Raw genomic sequence first — 23888 nt, 5'->3', positions numbered from 1 at the left:
GTTCATCAAACCGAGGAAGCTAGAAATTCAGAAAATTATTTAACACAAGAAAGCTTCAAAAGTACTTAGAAATTTACTTTCCTAAATGAGAAGTTTTTAGACATGTTTAGATAAAATTGGGGAGGGGGGGGACTTAAGATGACATTCTTATTTGAATAATTGAATGACTTTCAGACAGGAAAAAAAAAAAAAAATCGGCCACTTTGGTAGCCGTTATTCGCATAAAGATTTCAGAACAATGTTTTTGAAATACAGTAGCCATGAACAGAACAGAGACAGACTTCATAAATTAAGTACATGTCTATCGTAATCCATATTGGCACATAATCAAAAATGTGTGCCAGTTCCTTTAAATTTATTATTCTTATCTCTTCGTCTGGATACTTTTTTTTTCTCTTGCTACTTATTAAGTACAAAAACATTTTACGGTAATGGTCTTTGCACTTTTTAGGAATTCAAGCCGGTTTTTGTGAATCTATCATCAACATAAACTGCAATATCTATTTGCAGCTGTGTTGCTAAATCGGTTGCCCTTTATTCAACTTTGATCTTTATCAGTTAGTGTCCGTTTCATAAGTTACGAAACTAAACGCAAGTGGGTTCGTTCTTCAATTATTATTTTATATAATTAATATTTTTATATTCTTGGGATTTTCGAGTCAGATACCCTTACAGAAAAAAAAAAAAATCCATGGTTTGAATCGCTGCCTGAAAATGACCTTTGATAAAGTCTTCAGGACAGATTCATCTTTTCTTCCTTTTTTTTATTCCATTAAATTCATTTCTGCATTTAAAAATCTTTATTTAATTTATATAATTCATATTTATTTTGTACTCTAAAAATAATATTCAATTCAATGATCGACGTAAGCGCGGGGCTAGAAATAACCGATATCACAGAGTCTTGCTGTAGAAATAGTGGAATATTTCACAACTGGTTAATAAACTATTCAATTAACTAAAAAATCTATTTATTTGAGGCATCGTTGCAGATTCAATACTACCGGTTTAGGGGGGAGTTTTTCGTATTTAGGCTTTTAGACATAATCTAATGGAGAATAATTTAACGAAAAATCTAGCTCATGAAAGTGTTTGTTCCTTATTGGATTTTTTTGAAAAAATATTTTATCAAATTGCCTATTATTGCCTAGAATATTAAGCTGTAATCAACTACAAATTACATTTAATTTTCTTTTTCAAATGTATTTTTAGAAAATATTTAAATAGTTTAGAGTTGGTCTTTAATATAGAATCCAATGAATTCAAACCAGTAGAATTAAAGGAACCCAACGAATTTAAACCAGTTGTTTATTATTAGGATTCCTGGCTACTTTAGGCTCTTACTACTAAAATTTCAAGATGATATTTTGATAACATGTCACATTAATTTTTCAATTAACTGAAGAAACTAAATAGGAATTCTTCAGATATCTCCCTGAAAATATATAATAAAAGTACTTAATGACTTTCTGTTAAGGGTATGTTCCAATCTCATGCACATGGTAAGTCATATCACTGACTCTTCGACCCGCCCGAAGGCACACGGATAAATAATACTGAATGTCAGTACCGATGCAACAGTAATACTGGTGGGAACTTTGGTTGAGTCCTAAGGGTCATCATCGGCCACGGTACAATCCTTCCCGAAGGAAGTACGTCCCGTCATCAATGGAAGATCCCCCCCCCCTTTTTTGTGTACCTTCCAGAGTGGCGAGATCCAACCACCATACCGGAAGCATCTCATTCTCATTCTCATTTCGAGGTGCCCCCCCCGGGGGTTTCGGGTTCATGGTAAATATTATAAGCTTATTTTTCATAACTTATTTCTTTAAATAACGCTCATGTTTTTGGATGATTTCCATATCTTTCATAAAGTAATGACAATCTTGGTTTCAAAATCTGAAAAAGTATTTTCTTAAAATATTATAAGAACTTTTCTTAAATGACCCAAGTGAATGTAATATTGATTGAAAGCTTCTGTGTAGTCTGTTGGAATTTACCTTTTAAATGAAAAGCGCATGTTGCTTGCTCTTGATATTCTTTTGAATGCCAGTATCAAATACCCTCTTCATCGACCTTAATCTTAAAAATGGACTTTATAAAAAATTTTAAGTTGAAGTAAAGACCATTTTAAATTTATTTACAAAAATCACTTAGATTTAAGACTGAATTTTTAAAAGATTTAAATAATTTTGATCTTGTAGTGCAAGACTTCAAGCGAAAGATTTCAATTAAAATGGCACTGGAGACTTTAAAATTTTTAAATAATACAACCCACTCATATTACTCATGCCAATTTTATATAAGCTGCACGAGTGCAAGCACATGATCTACTACTTTTTTTCCCCTTTCCACTCCTCCTCCTCCTCCTCCTCCTGGAAGTGACATAGGCTGAAGCTGCAACCTGTCACGGAGCGAAAGCCAAGGCCATACCTTGCTCGAGCACAACAGGCGCCGTAGCTGCCCCACTTTTCCGCAGAGCACCGAAATCTGGGTCATTTTTCTTCGGTCGCCACATTCTTTCTATCATCTCAGCCAATTACGATCCACCGTCGAGAGGGTTTTCCAACTTACTTTTTAAAGTTTAAAAAAAAAATACTTTAGAAGCTGTTTTTTAGTTCTACATATAACTACTTAAGGAAGGAAAGTAACAAAGTTGGTTACTTTTTTGGAAAGGTGTAACATCACAACTGATTGAATTCTCCATATTAAAAAATCGAACTTGGTAAGTCCAAGTCAGATATAAAAATAATTATATATTTAATTACAAGTTACTCTTTTTACAACATGTTTATCAAGTTGTAAAAATCCATACTTCAAATTTGGGAAAAGAGCATTTGTTTGCGTTTTGGTGTGGAACAGGTAATCAAAATTTAGAATTCAACTAAAATGCATGAAAATGTCAAATATTCTTAATTTATCGTATATCAAAGAAAAATGATTTTAGAATGAAACCTACAATTTGGAGAAATTTTCCAGCCATGAATGCAATGTAACAAATGCTGTTATGAATTTGGGTGTTAGTGATGGTTTGTGTGATATATTGGCGCAGTAGAAATATTTGGCCAATAAACTGTAGCTCATGTACTGTACCTAAGGCCTGTGTACTGTAGCTTGTGGCCTATATACTCTACCTATATTGGGCCTATATACTGTGCCTAGCAAATGAAAATCATAAAACAGTATATAAAAAACATACTTATGAAAATATAAAAACAAAGACGCATGAATTTGGAATTTGTGATTTGACCATATCGGTCAAGACAATGAATCACTGGACAATAAAATGAATTATATAATGGTAAATTTAATAAATTCAAAAAAAAGGAGTGAAACAAATTCTATATCTAGTTCCCTGATAAAAATTATTCGACATTAAATCTGAAAAGCTTGGCATGTCATTGTGCGCCTGAGTAAGCAAGGAAAAACGTGAGAACTTCTATTGCCACGGACCTACTTTCGATTAGTTGTTTGTTTTTGCAGAGTCGGTTGACCCCAGATATCTTTAAATATAATATTCCCAGGGATTTATAATCCTTTTCTGAAGCACGAAGAAAAATCTGAATTTTTATAAATTTTAAATAGTGATATTACCGATTGTTTTAAACTATTTGCTGCAGCAAGTCAAGTAGGTGATATTTGTAGAGGATTTGATATGGTATACACAATGGCTTAACTAGGGTGCAGCAGGCAGGCAGACAAGTGCCCTGGGCCTCATCAGCAGGGGGCGTAAAATTGTGGAATAAATTAATTGTATTTTTATGACTTTAATACCGTAAAATTAAAATAAGACTTCTTAAAAACAAAATTGAAATGCTTTAATATTTGGATATATTTAGCTATCTAGAAATTTCTCAAAATTAAATCACTTATGTACTGCGCATTAACTTCGATTCTGACAATTACAATCAATCATAAAAGTTTAAAAATCGTTTTTTATTAATAAGCAAAGGCAGATATATCACTATAATATAAGGAAATCGTAGTCGTAATTTGATAAAAAAAAAGATTAATGCGAAATCGGGCTTAATTTAAAGAATCTTAGAAGGTCATATTTCTATTCCCTGAAAACTTATCAATTAAAAAAATAGCGATTAGTGTTTTGAAATAGATTATTTAGAATTGCTGTAGACGAAAATAAGTAAGAAGAAAGGAATAAATTTCATTATTAATAAAAATACCCAAATGCAGAAGTTATAAGCAGTAAATTAACTGCTGCGATGATATATAGCATGTCTGGTGTAACCAATTATTTATTTCAATTTTTTCTATTAATAACACCTCAGAGAAGAATTGGAAATGAATTATTTTCTAGAGTTGGTGCTCCGTTTTACTAACTGGCTCAATTTGAGAAGTTCAATAACAATTGCAACTCAGTTTTTGACATTGAATAATTAAACGAACAAATTCTCTGCATAATTTCATTGAAGTTCAGAGCAGAATTTGCTTTGAAAAAAAAATATTTTCAAGTAAAATTTAGACCTAATTTTCGAAAAATAAATTTAAACCCAGCTTTAACAATAGCTTAATAATACCTCTTTTAATTTCTTTATTATTTAGCTAAAAAGCGAAGATTTTAACAGGTGTTCCATTCGCCTTTTTTATAATTTCCAATGACACTGACGATTGTTGTATTATTTTCTTAAATTTAATTCGGTGAAAACAATTCACTGAATGTATACATGTCAACAGTTCGGTTTCCGAATTCTTGAAGTATATATTCTTAAATAGCAACATATTTCAAAGGTTCCTGTGAAAGTTTACCTTTGTTAAGTTTTCAATTCAATATTAAAATAAAAAGAATCGGGAGTAGAGAGAATATGAGGATTATAGTTAAGAAAAAAAAAAGAAGGAAGGGACGATGCGTTGGCATTTGCCCTGGGTGCTATTTTATGATAGCACGTCACTGGATATACGCGTGAGAAGTAAATGCAGCTGAAATTATTATTAATTATGGATCTGATATTCCTAAATGGCAAGTACATTGTTTGATTCTCTTTAAACCAGAGGTTCCCAAACTTTTTTTTCTCGTGGACAACTTTCAAAGTTTTACTATTTTCGGTAGACCCCCTGCTGCTACATTTCTACTGTATTCCCAAAATTCCTAAAAAATATCACCCTAAATTGGGGGGTGTTAAGAAGAAAAAAAAGTAGCACATTTTCTTATGTCCTATTTATTAAAATAATACTTGTGGTTATACAAAATTATAAACATTTATTATTACAAACAATCAACAATTGACAAAAAATCAACAATGAACTCTGAAATGTAAATCGACAATAAAAAATAGTCATACTTTTAATAAGACGGATGTACTTGATGAATTGACAGCAAATTATCAATATTTGGCTTCAGTTTTGTAAGAAGTAATCTCAAATCTCCCCGTTCTGTGATGCTCAATCTGCTCCTTTTTTTTTTGTTAACAGGTTGGTAACGGCACTAAAACTTCTTTCGACAAGATATGACGAGGGAAACGCTATCAAAAATTTTCTCTCAATTTCCCACAGCCCAGGATATTTTTCGGGGATTTCTGCCTGCAGCCAAAATATTTGATAGCCTTTTTTAAATTTCACCTTCAGTTCCTCGTTGGTGCTGAGCTCAAGTAGCTGCTCTTGTAATGCCACATTCGCCTCTTCCGTTTCATCAAATGGGGTTATGATCCATGGTGGAATTTCCATCGTCAGAATATCTTCAAATCTATTTTTGAAGTCATCATGCAGGGTATTTAAATGTTGAGCGTATGTCTGAATATCCTCATCAAGACATTCTATCTGTGATATTCCAAGACACTTTGCAAGTCTCGACATATGGTGTACACTTGTACTATTATCTATTGTTCTATTCAATTCTGTGTTTGAACTGAGTCTCGAATATTTTTGAGTACCTACCTAGTTAATGATGCTACCTGCTTACGTTGATAGGTAAATCCAAGCCAAAATTTTTGTTCTTTATTATGAAAACCAGAAAATTTTTCGTGGACCCCCACTTACAACTTGTGAACCCCTGTTTTCTTTTCACGTCTACGTGACCCCCCGTGTGGTCTCCTATGGACCCCTGGGGGTCCACCTGGACCACTTTGGGAACCTATGCTTTAAACTATTACAACGCTTTTTTAATTCCACAATGAAATTATAAAACGCTTAAATAGATTTTAGATGGAAAAAAACTTTAGAATTCATTTCAAAGAATCAATAATTAATTAGCAGATAATAGACAGTATGTCTCCCTCACAATTCTAAATATAAGAAGATAATTCCAATGTAAGACATATACCATGTATTATAATGAATTGGCATATTAAGAATTAGTTTGAGTACTTTCCAAAAATTCAGTATTAAAGAATGGAACAGATTATAATTTTCATTAAGAAAAAAAATCTTAAAATCTTTCAATTCTAAATTTTTTTTTTAGAATTAGTAGCTTGAAAAAGAGAACGAATTCAAAAACTGTTTTCAGAGGAAAGTAAAAAGAATCCACTTTTTTTTCTTAGCAAAACACTATACTCATTAAATAACTGGTTTACTTAAAAGTTTTCGCAACATTTTTGCAGCCAACAATAGTATCTATATTGTTGCATCAGCATTTAGTATTGATAAAATATTATAAATAAATTTCTCTAATTACCAAAATGCCGGAACATAATATTCTTTTAATCCGTAAGATTGATATGGAACTAAGCAAATTTGCTTGTGTGACAAAATAATACTCACTGTTGTAAAAAAAAAGAATTTTAATGGAACTAATATTTACAAAAAAAAAGTTCTAAAAGAATTTCCTGAAATTATAGTTCGCGTTTATTCAAGTAATTGTTAACTTGAGTTGAAATAAAATCGTGTACGCGACACATAATTATTGATATTAACAAATATGAATATTGCACAAAGAAAAACATTTCGAATTTTTTAACCCTTTTTTCCGATTTAATAAGCTTGCAAAAGTTATAAATTAAAAAAAAAAAGTAAATCTATGCAAACAAAAACAAAAATGGATTATGAATAGAATCACACTGAATTTTTTTTTAAACTGCTGATTAATTATTTTCATGTCAGTCTGTTCTTTCCCACAAGTTTATAAGCTATAAATTAAAAAAAGTAAATCTATGTAAACAAAGACAAAAAGGGCATATGAATAGAATTATTCTGAATTTTTGAACTTATGAGTAAGCCTTTTCATGTCTGTTCTTTTCCAATAATAAGTTGAAGACCTAATTCTTTCTCTGCATTTCTCCCAGATAAGTTTACGAAATCACAGCCGAACAGAAGAAATGACGGAAATGCGCGGCCTGCATTGGCAAAAAACAGCAAGAAACTGAAAATTTGCGATTTCTTCTCTCAGGCAGGTTATTATGATTCATCTGGAAGCGTGAGTCATAAACGGATGCCCGCAGCCACTTGCCCTGAAAACTGGTCGAAAAATAAAAGAGTAATCGTCTCGAATCACCTACGAGAAATTACTCTCCCTCGCACATCTTAACGTCCATTTCCTCGTTACTAATAGTGGCAAGCGAAGTTAAATCAAAGAAAGAAATGTTCGTGCTTGTGTTATCCTTTAAAATCAACAGTAAGTCGCAGAATTTCCTTTTATACAGAAGAATTTAATTTTTTAAAAAGACATTTTGATCTAATTTAGTCTACTGTAAATAACTTTTAATGGAAATTGATTAATGGCTTAAAATAGAGGTTTAGTTAGATCAACGACTCTTCATGGTCTTTAAGTCGACTATTTTGATACGATTTTGTTATTTTGAACAGGGAACAGATGATGATTACGACTTGAAAATAGCAGTATATGAAGTATTTGGAGGTACTAGTACCCCATCTCTACATTAAGGTATTTGTCGGTTGTAACGGCGATCAAAAGGCACAAAGAAAAAATTTCGCCGATTTGGCGATTTCAATCGTCAAACTATTAACATGCGATTCGCATGTTCAAAATTTTTCATAATAAATAATAATGCACTTGATTATATTTTTAAAATTTGGCGAAATTTTTTCTTGGGGCTTTTTGGTTGCCGTTAAAACCGGATTGTATCTACATTTAAAAAAATCTTTATGCCCTGGTTTAAGATGTAATGGTATATTTAACGTGCACTAGTAATACAACTCCATATACTAGTATATTTTCCATACCATGCAATGGTTATTTAACGCACACCAGGTCCCAAATACACGTGACGGATCTCGTAACAGACTGATTCTCGAGTCTGTAATTCTCTGATCCCAAAGAAGACATAGCTATCAGACCTTAGCATCCTTTAACAAGAAATCACCACAACTACGAATTACGTATTGAATTTATATAAATATTTAGCAAATAAAAATAAGACCTACGATCGAATTGAATTTATATAAACATTTAGCAAATAAAAATAAGACCTACGATCGATAACGCAATATTGTTAAATTTATAATATACGGATTCAAGATTTTAAAAATCCATTAGGCGGAACAGTTCCATTTTTTAAAATTTTATCAAGATGTAACCATATTTCCCATCGCCAGAAGTGAATTTAAGCAGATATCTTGTAGGACCGCAGACAGATCGATTAAAAACTATTTTTAGTCTATTTGCAAAATAAGTAATTGGAAAAAAATATATAAATTCTAAGAATTATAAAATATTCGGATAATATCAACACATTCTTAAGTATTTTGGATTAAATTATTTTAATATTTCTCTACTTTTACATAATTATTACAACAAACACTGAATGTCTGTTTAAACGATATTGTAAAGAACATGTAATCTTGAGCCTCGTAATCATAAATTATATTAAATAACTAAAAATATTTATTTTTATAATAATGTATAATATATCATGTAAACTAAAAATATGTAGAGATTTGGAACTAAATTAACCAGTATATTTAGAAATGAATTTCGCAACGTGCATGGCATAGGGCCGCCAAATAACATCTGTTACTGCCCACCTCCAGTCTTTCCAGCTGATCTCTCGACCTGAAGTTCAATAAATGAAACACACATTCGTAAAATCAAACTTTTTCCTTCAAAATGATGAAATGTTTTAATTTAAATCTGTTATTGCTTTGAACACCAATACAAAGTATATGCCACGAGAGTTAAAGAAGGAAGGATAAAGTGTTTGCAAGATAAATGGGAGTGCTGTAAACAAAAATAAATCAACCTCGCCCAGAGTTGATGAATCATCGGGTTCAATTACTCGTCGGTTGCTTGGCCTCTTAATCACGGACGTAGGTGGATACTTCGAATAGGACCATAATTCACAAAAGTCTTTGAGTGGGCTTTTATTTCACAATGACGGAGAACGTTATAAGAAACATTGAATCAAGTTTCTAGCGTCTTTCCAACGTATATATCAATCGTAAAATTACAAGGATGGTTTTATAATATGCAATCTATAACCTACTTAATAAAATTAGGCCTTTCAATTCTTAACTGCATTTCGAAACTACATTGGAGTTTGAGGGTGGATCTCGAAATTTTGAAATGTGATCAAATAATAGAGGATCTCTCTCTCTCTCACACACACACACACTTCCAAACTTCATCACACTAGAGGAAAGTTGCTGCTCTTTTTTTTTTTTTTTTTTTTTTTTTTTTGTCGTGCGACTATTTTAAGCCAAATTTTGCGCAGTAGCTTCTGAGGGTAAAGACACTTCAGCACCCGAGGGCAGAAGTCTGACTTCTAGCTCAAATGAAGATAGCACACCCCTTTTGCACAACCCCTTTGCACAACCCCTTTTTACAGGGGAGCTCATTCACACACCTCACAGAGAGAACACAAGGAAGAGAACAACCATGCCCGAACCAGGACTCGAATCCGGAACGTCTAGATCACGGGGAAGACGCGCTACCCCTAGGTCAGGACGCCGGCGCTGATCTGTTATGATTATAATGTATAACAGAGAAATATCTATCTAGCAGTACTTCTGTGGAATCGGACTTTGAATTCTTTGTTCTTCAGAATCGATACTAATCAATTTACTGCTATCAGACCGTTATGATTCTCCAGAAAGGGTAATTTACAACTTATATTATCCTTTCTTTTACATCTGTCCTTCATTATTAATCATCTTTTTTTTATTCCTCTCTACCAGTTCTTTATTAATTTATAAAGGACTGATGATAAACATTAAACAATTAAAACATAACATCTGATAATCGAAATTTGAATGCAAAACTCGATCATAATTCTGAGTGGGATGGCCTACCTGAAACTTATTCGAAAATAAAAGTGTGATTCATATATTAGGTTATAGTAGCCATTTCATGCGTATTTTTATACAATGCTCTTACGAGAAGAAAAATAATTTTTTATATTATTAAAAAATAACGATAATTTTTACTCTGCGTCATTTAACACTAAGATCAATGAAATTTGAATCACAAAGGTTTGTAAGTGATGAGCAGGAAAATATATTAAATGAAAAAGAAAATTATTTAAGAATTTTAATTCATCAATTTACATTTCAAAACTAATATATATTGCCAAATAAAAATTTAATTACGTAAAATTCAAACATTTTCCAAGAAGAAGTAATGGATTAATGTTTAAAAAAATTGACTATTCACAAAATTTGCAAAAATTCACAACATTTTCAGATTTTTATCAAATTTTGAGTAACATCTGTTCCGAGGAAGTCCATCTGTCCGGCTGTTCGAATATAAATTAACACGATAACTACAAAATGAAGAGAGCTAGACAGATAAAATTCTGTATGCAGATTTAACATCTATAGTGTAAACATTTGTCAAATTTTGAGCCAACGTGTTGGCTGCCTGTACTTGCGTACTTTCAGAAGCACATAAACGCGATAATTCAAAAACGCAATAACTAAAATTGCGCAAAAACGCAAAATATCATAATTTGTATAGGAATTTGTAATTACAAGAGCAGTTTTGTGTCAAATTTTTGTCCCAATTGATTGAGAAAAAGTGTTAAAAGCACAAATTCGATTTTCGGATGCTATAATGCATGCTAAATTTATTGCCAAATAACTCGCCAAGATTGATACGATAAGGTTTAGTGAAAATGCTAAATTCGCGCCAAAGGTGAATAGTTTAACTATTGTACATTAATGTCATGTAAAGCATTCTCTGACATGACAAGTTTATTAGAGAGTATGCGAGAAAGTTTTAAGGAGATCATTCCCGCTGGTTATTTGTTGCGCTACTGTATTTTATATTGATTTACGAGTACAAATATTTGCATATTAGCGTTGTGGAAAACTTTAGGTATTTGAATATTAGCAGACTCAAGTTCGATATTTTAAATTCATCTTTATAAATTCATCAAAAAAAAATGATTAAACCGAGTAGGCCTTTCTGCATGATTTTCACATAATGGGCAATTTTATAATCGCACAAAAAAAATAGACCGCTTCGTTTCAGCTTTTAACTAATTACTAATGTTTTAAAAATATTAACAGCTTCTTACTTAATTACATTGTTTAAAAAATTTTGCCGGTTTAATCTTAAATCATTCGGACAGAAAATCTTCATCGAATGGAATGAAACCGCCTAAAATGAAATCTCGGAACAAACGATTTAATTAAGAACGCAATTTCCGGCAGCTGGAAACATGCATGTTCGAAGAGCAGACGGTTTTACGGAAGCAGTTACCTGTTCAGTCTTTCCTTTAATCATTTGTTGACACGTGTCTGTGTTCGGTACGTTTCTATTTTATTTTTCAAACCTGTACATGAGAAATGTGAGGGAGACAATACAAGCTCTAAAGTTATTCCTCATTTTTATTTTTTCGTATAAGAAGTATTCAAAGAAAAAGTGTTGTAATCGTCAAAAAATTCGAACATTTTGACGAATTTCTAACATTTCAAATTTCTGGAAAAACTCATTTTCGGCATTGTAACACTGGAATGCTATAAATCAAAAATGCTTTAATCTAGAAATAAAATTTGGCATATGATCTTTACGCCAAATTTTGGGGAAAATCCAGGCAAAGGAAGTCTGCCTGTGTATAAGTCAAAAAGGTAACTACAAAATGAAAAAAATTAGATGTATAAAGCTTGTGAGAAAGTTCAGACATCTATCCAATTTTGAGCGAAATCCATGAATGTGTTGACTTTATGTCACTCTGTACTTTCACAAGCATGTAAATGCGATAGCTTAAAAATGCAATGACTTAAATATATGAAAATTAGTATGCGATTTTGTGACTACAGTTGCAGTTCTGTGTCAACATATCCGATTATGCAATTTTGTGACTATGGTTGTAATTCTGTGTCAAACTTTGGCTTCAGTCGGTAGAAAAAAAAAGCATCTAAAATATAAATTCGCTTTTCGAGTATTATTAACTGCATGCCAAAGATAAATCGCCAAGAACTGGACGAAAGGTTCAATAAAAAGAGTTAATATTGAAAAGAACAATTTTTTAAGAAAAACTCAGGAACTTTAAAAATTTCTGAGAACTTATAAACTTATTATTCCATGTTATCAATACTTTTTAAATATTATTCTCAGCATAAAAAAAAGTTTTAAAAGAATATGTTTTTGTTTAGAAAACAGCTCTCCACTTAATGTTTCAAATAAAATGTTCTTGAAGAATTAAAAAAAAGAAAAAAATTCATATATACTTATTTTTTTTTTGTTGCTTCTTTATATAAAGTAGAAATAACTTAACCGTTCTTGAAGATTAATAATAAAATATTTTTATTATTAAACGAATTAATTAAAACGAACAATATTCGTTTCAATAATATATTTCTTCGATGTATTTTACGAATTGCATTATGAAACGGCTGACAAAATACCAAGTCAAATTTTATTCATTCACTTAGTTATTTTCAATGAATGGTTCGTTGTCATGCTTTAAAAATAACCGGAACTCGAACTGTTAAAAAAGCGAGAAAGAAAAAAAGATTGATCGGTCGGATAGCTGAGATTTCATATTACATCATTTATCAGTTTAACTGGAATTTTTAAATATCATCTCAACGCCTATCTTGCAATATCAAAATAAAGAATTATATCATTGAAATTAATTACTTCGCTGAAGAATTAAGTAAAATAAATAACGCTTACAAGAATAAATAGTAGATGCTTGTAATACAGTCTTTTTTAAACGTAATTATAATAACGAAAATTGTTGCAAAAAAATTATTTGTTTATTAAGATCTTATTACCTAAATATAAAAATTACAATACAAAAATTTATCTTATTACTTAAATACCGACTTTTACTATACAAGAATTTAAATGATAGAATTATGATATTAATAATTCTTAAGAATTGTACTCTACGACTTTATATTCATTAAAAAATATTCTAAACAATCTTTAAAACTCTATGAAAATAATTAAAATCCTTTTACTTTACAAATCTGTGCACTAAATGAAAATCGGTTTACAAATAAATCTATAATCTGAGCTGTAAAAAAACATAGTTTAAATATTTCTTGTTACCTCCGAGTCTTCCATGGATTATTCAAAATACTTCAAAAAGCTGAGCACTCCATTGTGAGGCTAAATCCGAATTACTGATGTTACTTCATTGAACTTGTCCAAAAAAGTTTGGCGGCTGTTTTATGATGGAAAAAAATGATGCATTCACTATCATGAGATCAGTTATCTTTCGCTAGATAAGTTGATCGTGACTATTATTGGAATGAATTGGATTCGTTTTCATTTGATAGATAAGCGGTATTACAAAATGACAGCAAATTAAATCAGCGCTATTTTTAAGTTTACGAAATCTGGCAGCAAAAATAATAAAAGTGATTTTTAGAGCTTAGAACTAAGTGTTTATTTAATGATCAATGAATCGAAAATTTTATTACGTTTATTGCAAAGAAGAAAAAATTGATATGCTTACTATATATTTCCGAGCAAAATTAAGTAAAGAACGCTGTCAGATAGACAAATAACATATTCTAAAACTTTTCTGGTAACTACCCGCATTTGGCGACCAGTTTGTACACCCAGATTACCGACTTTCTAATTTATAAAACATTAATACAAAATGCAAATTTTTCTAAAAATTTCACTTTTTTATTTAATAAGATAGAAAAATATGAATTGAATAAATTAAAAATAAATTGAAACCTATTATAACACATGCAAATTAAAAACTACGAAATAAATTAAGAAATAAAAGCGGAAGTGAAATTCTACTTCGGAATTAATTACTAAAAAAAGCATTTTTTTAAAATCTTAATTTTAATATTGGAAAAAGCATGCGATTGAATATTTTGTTGGATGGGGTGTGAATTTCATTGTAACATTACAAATTGTATATTACACTTAAAAATTTATTAAAAGGTCAAGAAAACATTATGCAGAGAAAAAATTAAAGCATTAAAAAGGTATTATTTTTAAGTAATTTTAAAGTAATGCAAAAGCCATTTTTGTGAGATAATAGTTTTTGAACACATGGTTATCAATTTCCATAGGTAAGATACATAAGATACTCATCTGGCAATGATTAAGCCTACTTTCGCCCTTGATTAAAATTTATTTTCATTTTTCTTAGCATGTTGTTCTCTGTTTATACCTACTAAAATTTAATTTTAAATAATTGAATTGTTTAAAAACAAAAATTATGTCAAATAAAAACATTTCTTGCAAATTTCGTCAGATCTTTTCTTTATTGAAGGTGTTGCAGATTGGCAACAACAAGATTGAAAAATACTTTTTTAATTCATTAACTGTTTGCTAGGTATATTATTTTTCTACTTATTGATTAGCTTAACTGTGACTGCAATTTTATTTTCTCCAGCTTTGCTTGTATTTATGCTTTTCTACTGTGGTATATTCTTATGCCCAATGCTTTTCGGAAATTGATTAAAATAAATATTTTTTTCGTTAAAACGATGGCAACGCATTTTTCTTAAAAAAGTTTATTTCACACTAGCAGCCTTTGGCGACTAGCCGGTTAGCCAATATTAATGCTCGCTAAATTATTCAATTAATATATTATTTAATTTGTTCTCATAACAAGTTTTTCAGCAAAATATTTTTAAGCTTTGAATTTTGATAATCATGTCATTCACTTATATTATTACGCAGACCTTAAGCCGTTCTGTCCATTGTACTATGCATTGCTCTTTAATTTTCTATTAGCACCCGTAAATTTTAATTTTAAATTAAGGTGGAAATGATGAAACCGCAATTAACAACAAAAAAAAACTTTTTTAGTGAATCTACGAATGCCTTTTTGTTAAAAAAAAATGAGAATTGAACGTAGAGTCGTTCAGCATAAAAGTCTTATGTGCCCTATAGAATAATTTTTATAATTTATAACTCAGAGAATTATTCAACAAAAATGTTACGGATTCAATGAAAAATTTAGTTTTTAGCTTTATTTTTAAAAGGATATAAATGTTGTCAATAATATTTTTTTTCAGTTTATAAATATATTTTTAAAAATTATGAAGTTTGAATTTCAGATAATCCTTTGGTCCTAAGGAATCATGTTCTGCTAAATATTCTTGACACGTCAACTTTTAAATAAATAAACTTTTATATCCTCTGCGTTGAAATCAGACCGATTTATTAAGTTTTGAATATTGCAATATTAGAACAATTAATATTTTCATAATCTAGGCCAATCACTCTTAAGAAACTCTGGGAGATGATTGGCTTCCTTGAGACGGTCGATGAAGTGATCTAAAATCACCTTATTTTATAGAATAGTGATATTGAAATTTTCATAAATTGGTCAGCTTTAGTGATTGATTTAGTTGAGATTGCAGTGCAACTCATTTTATTTAAAATATTAGAGTCTACAGAATATTTTGTTAAATATGATTCAAAGAGCAAAGGATAAATGTAAAATTCCTAATTCATCAGCTTTTATTGATTCCATTTACATAAAACATAATTATTTATTTCATTTTGTTAGCAGATCGTATCTAGTACTGGAGGCTTTCAAATTATATGTTGGACTACGATTAGAAAAGATGTACGTATTCAACGGTATTTGACTCAAATAAAACTACTTAATTGAATTAGGAATATAGGTATTGTAAAACATCATAGAAAACGATTTTTTGCATTTACTTTTGAAAAAATATCATGCTGTATATTTATTTCATTTCATACAGATTCTTGCCAAACGTTACATTTTTATATATTTAATTTACAATGATATTTAATTTATTTTTTAATTTGAGCTTTTGTCAATATAATGGCAACGCGATGATAAAACTTAATTTTTTCTTATTAACGTGCAACGTGCTCGTGCAACTTAAATTTTTTTTATTTTTTTGTGAAATAAATTGTTAAAAAATATGATTAAATTATTTTGTAAAAATACATTAAAAATATAAATTTAAATCGTTTGTTAAAACATTAATATCATTTAAAAGATTATTTTTCGAACTTCAATATGATGTAAAAGGCAAATTTCTGCTGTAATATTTTCTGAAGTTATAGCGGAAAACATCGAAATTTCGCTTAATTTTTAATCATTTAAAATTCTTATTAAAAATTCAAAAAAATCGCTTCGAGGTGCACATTCCCGACCTCCAAAGTATATACGTGCTGAATTTGGTAGTTGTAGATCGAACGTTTTGACCTGTAGGGGACACACACACACACACACACACACACACACACACACACACACACACACACACACACACACACACACACACACACACACACACACACACACACACACACACACACACACACACACACACACACACACACACACACACACACACACACACACACACACACACACACACACACACACACACACACACACACACACACACAGAGAGAGAGAGAGAGAGAGAGAGAGAGAGAGAGAGAGAGAGAGAGAGAGAGAGAGAGAGAGAGAGAGAGAGATTTATTATAAGCATAGATTATGAAATTAAGAAGCTAACGTCTACACTTAATATAGACATCATAAATACCCAAACTACTTGAAAATAAACCACAGAAATTGTGCAACAACGTCTTGTTTTTACATCTTAGTCATTTATACTATAACTTAAAATAATAGCAGAAAACTTTTTACGATGAAAGCTTACACATTAAAGAAAATCTGAAATGTCTGACTACGTTTAGCACATAAAATTGCATGAAAAGCACAAAGATTTGGAAAGAATAAGCAATAGATTCTTCAGTGCGAGTCTGGTTCATGAGGTATCTTTTGTTAGCGATAGAGAAAGTTTTATTTAACTATAACTTTTTTGGCGAATGTTCTCATTTCAGTATTAAATAATTTAATATATCTTTATTTGACCTATCCATATAGTTAATTTATTAGCTACCTTCGTTGACATCACGATATTATTCATCATATTAATACCGTTAATTAATTAAGGTCATCCAACTTAGATGAACCATATCTTGTCGCACTAAATGAGAGAATTATATTCGCACAATAAATTTAGAGCATTTTGACTGGTTGGCTACAAAATGACGAAATTGTTATAATTGGTTCAGCTGTTGACGTTGGGGGCTGTATAATGGCTTTATTTCGAGGTTTTTTCTTGAAAATGGAAAGCAAAGGGGGTTGGGGACGGAAAGCGGCGATTAGTGATTTATCTAAAGGTTATAAATTTTCAAATGAAAATAAATCTGGTGAAATTGATACATTGCTTCAGATTGAAGGGCAAATTTGTGTCTTATCCCATAGCAAATGTGCAATAAAGAATTGCTTTATCAATTTTTCTAAAGAAATGTGATAGAAGCAGGCAACCGTCGTAGATGCATTTAAAGATCATAAGATTTCATATAAAATATAAGGTGATGAAATCTATTCAATAGTTGAAGCTGGGGAACTCTGTAAAAGTTGATAATGTATACTGAAGTAGAATTTTTCTGATTTTTCACAGATATAAATAGCCAGTAAATATTGATAATATGAATACCGATTAAGAGCTTTCATATAAAACAAAAAGCGGCGAAATCGGATCTGTAGTTGGGATTGGAAAATAGGTTCTATGATTTTGTTATTTAAAATATATAGATTATTGTTTCTTATTCAAATAATTTATTTATAAATTAATTTTAAAATAATAGAAAATACTTGAACGTGAGCGATTTTTACATAGAAAAATCTGAAAAGGCAAGGAAGGCAGTAAAATTAATAAATAGGAAAATAAAATTATCGAATAAGGCATTCAAAAAATATTGCAAAGAATAATAGGATATTAAATAAAAATTACTATCACAAAAGATATATTGTATTACTGCTTTCATTTTTAAAAGTTTTGATATATTATATGAAACATCTGTAAAATTCAAAATGAAAGCTGTGATTTTATATGCATATCTTGAAAAAGAAATGTAATGGTTTAACTTGTATAACACAGTAAAGTTACTATTTTCAATTACAGGAAGTAACTATCTTTGAATTCGTGTTAATCAATACGTTATTCCAAAGAGGGATGTATCGAAGCCAAGTGCTGGTCAGCAAAAATTAAAACCCACGCCTGTTTTTTCGAGCGCAGGTGTTTTTCTTGTCATCGATTGATTTTCGTCTGAGGAGGAATCGTTTCTCGTGAGGGAACAGAAAATTACTAAGTCAGTTTTTTGCTTTTTTGCATTTGCCTGTTGCCCACTCGTTTATTGGAAAAATAAGAAAACGAACAAAGTAAAGAGTTGTTTTTCATGATCATAGCCAAGTTTTTTTTATCGGAACTAATAATCGTTTTATTTAAATCAAGCGTAAACATTTTTCGATAGTCTTGTTAAGAGAATGAATAAATTTAGCAAATAGCATAAATTTATCGTCAAAATGAAATTTAGATTCATAGATTGAAAAAAAAGAGAAAGATAAATTTAAAAAGTAAAATAATAATAATAATAATAATAATAATTTTCACCAAATCTAAATGCATTTGCCTGATTAAAATTCGAATAAGCAATAGCAATTCAATTAAGATATAAACGTTTCCACTCGATTAAAAGTTTTTGAAACAATCTTTTCGCTCAAAGAAAAATTAAAGAGAGTTTATAATGATAAGAAACTATATGCACAAGATTATCAGAGAATTATCATTTAAGCTTCAGTATTTATCTTAAGAAAAAAATGAAGTGTCTACTTATCTGAAATACTGTTTCAAACAATAATAAAAACAGAGCCCGACTTAAAAACAGTGTCTGATCATCAAAGTTGAGTTTCTTTGGCGATTTTTTGCCAAATGTTGTAATTTTGACTAATGCTCATCTCAATTTTGGACGGGCTGTACAATTTTAGCGTACTTCGTGATGAACCGGGCACTATGCTTAAATCTTACTAAAAAGAACACATAGCTTAAACAAAGATTTGCGGTATATCATTACGCTCAATTAAAACAGACGAGAATATATTGTGTATGTATACAATATTGTGTATGTGTGTATACTTCATACATTTAAAAAATTACACAATTTTATGGAGCTCTTTCTCTAGCGAAACTTCAGAACAGCATTCGTTTCCCATGAAGTATATCAAAATTGCGCCAACCATGCAAAAACGTGGCGGTACTCTATCATGGATGTCTACAAGAAATTGTAACAACCGATTTTGGATCTGCATTTACAATTGTTAGGTTTACATTACTATTTCATGTGGCAAGAAATCACGCAAAAAAAGTCCACCTTTAAGAATATGACTCTATTCTCCAGTCCTTTCTTCAATTCTAAGATTCGTAACTGACCTCAGAAGTGATTTCGAGTAAAAATATTTCAACCTCAGCCAATAAGGAAATGATGCGTTATGTCGGTTATGGTCAATGAAATACTAAATGAAGTGAAAACTGCAGATTCTACCATTCTCCATAGCCATCGCTTAACATTCTAAGGAATAGAAAACCTGGAAAGTTTAAATAAAAAAATTTACGATGAAGTGAATAACTTAAATCTGTGTGAATATTAGCGTAGAAACAAAAAAACATGTGAGCTCGTCAGAAATAAATGAGAAAGATTTGCATAAAATCCTGATTTTTCACAAATAGGCATGTCTATTGGATCTTCATGAAACATACAACATTTTGATGAATTTGATTGATTAACGTTCACATTTCAAATATCATTTTGAGGGAGTAGTTTTGAGCTATGGTCTGGTGATAAGAACTAATTTTATTTAACGCATATTTTTTCTTTTCTTTTTTGAAGCATAATTCCACGGAGCAAAACAGCATGAGTAAATTTACCCAATATAGAGATTACACAAAGATCATGTATACGACGTATATATATAGTGGAAACAAAAATTGAAATCTTGATCTTTCGACAGAGGATTTGAGACTTAATTACCAGGCAAATATGGCCTTCACCGCAAAGTGAAATATCTGAAGATCTAATTATCTAAGAAATATTTCAAAAGAATGCTTCAAGCATTTTTATTTTCAAGCTTAGATAATTTGTTGATTCCATTCGATGATTTCAATTTTTCTTTTTGAAAGGTGGACATGCTTGTAACAGATGAAACCATAAATGAGAACACGATTGAAAAAAGGGGGAAATTTTGTAAGAGCACGAACTGGACTTCAGTCGATTGAACTATATAAGAAAAAAAAAAGAAAAAGGAAGGAAGGTGACTGATAAAATAAGTTCCCTAACAAACATCAATGTTTTGGTTGCATTGGTTGGAAGAGTAGCTTATTTTTAGTTAAAAGTAGAACGAACAAATCCATTGATGATATAATAAGATAAGCAAGCCAACTTTCATACTGGCCTTTTCACAACACCTTTCTAAGAAAATTCTGGTAATGATATAAATAACATTAACTTATTTTTTTAAGATAAATTTTCTAGAATTTTTAAAAACAACAGTGAGAAGAGAATAGGTTTTTAGAAACATTTCAAAATAATAAAAATTATTTCTGCTTATTGCATAATATGACACAAATCGAGCTGTATTAATAAACTAGTTAAATATCAAAATATCGAAAGAACGAAAATTAAAAATGCAATTCTTGTAAATGCAAAATGCTGTTTAATCAAGAAACGTTATTGCATAATCCATGAAAACAATCTTCTTTGCTTTCCAAGAATCAACTAAGTTTAAACATTAATGATTATGAAATAGTGACAATTTATTAGAATTAAATAAATAAATAGCATAATTTATTAGAATTAAATAAATAGTGACAAATTTTTCAGAATAAAATAATTCGTCGCTGAAACATCCTGGTTTCAGCGAATTTAATAGCGTTTGATTTCTAGAGTAGAGGTAGTCTTAAAAGTTTCTTTTTGTTGAATTACGCAATTTATACAGTTTCGGTATCAAATTATCGTTAAATGGTAATGCTTCTGTATATATATTATGAAAATGCGTAATGGGAAAACACACACACAAGTTTATGTTCAATTTTCACAGGATTTAATTAGAATTGTTCATCACACATTGGGTTTAGCATCGTTGTTGTGATCAATCCTGTTTAATATAGCTTAAGTAGCCAGATCCATCAGTCAAGAACTCATTATTGAAGAGAATTGACAACTTTTCTGGTCAGAGTAACCTATGAACACATATTTATCACTAAGAAAGACGTTTGGCTTTATTTAGCACCAATTTATGAGTGATATAATGTCTTCCAGAAGAGCATTAAGGAGAAAATGGCCATCACTCATGTTTAGAGAAAAACAGAAAAATTCCAACGATCTTTCCGATCACAGGAATCAAAAACATTGATAAGATGCACATTGGCCCGATTCTTTTTGAAAAATAATGAATAGCACGTCTTGCGGATAAAACATGCAACTTTCCAGATAAAAGCTTATTAATTGGAAATAAGTCTAAAATCATTAAGAATTTGTGATATTTTTAGAAGGTAGCTATTCCTGTTGATGGACTATTGACATAATTTGACTCATAATTATGATGGAAAGATCATATACCAAATTATACTCGTTAGCCATTTCTAGGTTGTCTTCCCTATATACACTAATAGGAATATAGTTTGTTCTGTAAAAAATTGGATCCGAAATTTGACTCAGATCGACAGCTTTTTACTTTCTCGTATATGTAATGTAGAGAAAGTATAGTAATCGTCCAAAAAATTCGAACTCGACATTTTGACAAATCTCCACGTTTTAGCCCTCACTGGGTTCGAAAAGCTCATTTTTGGAAAATGTCCATCCGTCTGGCTGGCTGTGACAAAGATAATTCAAAATTGCTTTGATCTGATTGGTACACGGCCTCTATACCAAATTTGCAGTTGTCTATCGAGTTTTTAGAAAAAGAAGAGCTTAAAAGAAATCTGTTTGGCTATTCGAATATAATTTAAAACGGCAACTACAAACGGAAAAAAAACTAGATAAATAAAATTCGATACACGGAATTAATATCTATAGTCTAGACATCTATTAAATTTTGAGATCAATCCATTAAGAGATTGACCATCTGAAGGGTCTGGACTTTTAGAAACATGTAAAAGCAATAACTTAAACATAGCAAATTTGGTATGCGATTTTGTGACTACAAGTGTAGTTTTGTGCCATGTTTTTGCTTCAATCGGCTGAGAAAAAATGCATCTAAAACACAAATTCTATTTTCAAATGCTATTAACCGCATGCCTGAGATTAAGCACGAAATAATTCGCCTAGGATGGCATGATAGATTCAGTAAAAATGCTAAATTCAGGCCAAAGGTCAGTATTTCGCAATTATTGTACACCATTTCTATACAAGTCGTTCTCTGGGATAACACCTGTATTAGAAAGTATGCGAAAAAGTTTTGAGGAGATTATTCTCAATAGGATACCCCCCCCCCCTTCCCTGTAAACTTAATGTGAGACTTTATTCAGCTTGCTTTCTCGTTATGTTTCCAAATTTATGTTACGTATAAGTGGCCGAAGTGATTTAGATACATTTCCATTGCAAGATATGAGTCATAATTAGGCATAAATCTTTTTCCTTTTATTATTAATATTTAAGATATATATATATACGAAGTTTCCGCCATCCAGCAAGTTCAATTTTTGAATTGTGAACACAAAGATATAAGCTCAAAAATGTTGTTTTAGATTTCACCGCGTCCGGAAACATGTGGATTCAAAATGTCTAGATAATTTTTAAAAAGATTAATACTTTATCTTCGTATGCTTCGTTATATTTTTAAGATAAATATTCGCTCTGCAGCTTTTTTTAAATATAAAATAATGGGATTTTTTTTTTTGGAAAAAAATATTTAGATACGAATCACATACATATGAATATTTTCCAATCATACCTACATATAAACTGTTCATTTAAGTAAAAAAAAAAAAAAAATCATGAATGCACTTAGTTTAACATATTATTCGAAGCAGTCTGAGCGTTTTTTCGCGAAAGATACTTATATAGATAAATTTAAAAAGCAAAAATATTAAATATATGAGTAAAAAAACAAAGCAAAAATATAGACTCGAACCAAGGTACCCGCAACACACGCGTCATCCTTCTTGCTCTGACCACTGTACTGCACTGCCCACACTTCGAAGCAGAAGTTGGATACTTATCATAACAGTTATATATATATATATATATTTATTTATTTGTGTGTAATATCGCTTTTTTTTTCAGGAAATATATCAGATAGATGAACTTAAAAAGCAAAACCTTGTTTAAATATAAAATTTGAATCAAATCGTTACTGCCGTTTCCGAGATACACGGAATAAATTTATACATGCACAAGAATTGTTCGTTTAAAGTTATAAGATATGTGAAAATAAAAATAGCAGCGCTTTATAAACTCATGGCTAAAACTATAGCTGTCCAGCAAAACAAACTTTAATTCCTCAGTTCTGAGCAATTTAGCCGTTCCACGTGACAGAGCTGCCCTTCCGTTCGCTCACAGATCTCCGAGATCAATTAGAAGAGAGCAGATCGGAAATTGCTTTTGTTTCCGGGAATGTTTTTTCCTTTGTCGCTCACTGCCGTTGCCAAAAAGAAAATCGGAATGCAATTTGTCATGGCTTTGTACGAGTACTTCAAACAAACTCTTCGCGGGATCTGCCAGT

The 23888-nt window shown here is 30.5% G+C and overlaps 1 protein-coding gene across 2 annotated transcripts in view; it reads right to left on the bottom strand.

The window, feature by feature from the left end:
* LOC129969214 (bicaudal D-related protein homolog) overlaps positions 1 to 23888 on the bottom strand; it is a 143768-nt gene that overhangs the window by 89541 nt on the left and 30339 nt on the right. The window contains exon 1 of one of the 2 annotated variants that reach the window (XM_056083668.1): positions 13406 to 13518. The exons of the other annotated variant lie outside the window; for it this stretch is intronic. Coding sequence (XP_055939643.1) covers positions 13406 to 13420 — 15 coding nt within the window. The 5' untranslated portion in view covers positions 13421 to 13518. Of the gene's footprint in view, positions 1 to 13405; positions 13519 to 23888 lie in introns of those variants that run through there. 2 annotated transcript variants of the gene reach the window in all.

Source organism: Argiope bruennichi, chromosome 5 (assembly GCF_947563725.1).
Source record: "Argiope bruennichi chromosome 5, qqArgBrue1.1, whole genome shotgun sequence".
Classification (NCBI taxonomy): Eukaryota; Metazoa; Arthropoda; class Arachnida; order Araneae; family Araneidae; genus Argiope; species Argiope bruennichi.
The sequence above is the reverse complement of the archived record's forward strand: the minus strand, read 5'-3'. Positions and strand labels throughout refer to the sequence as shown.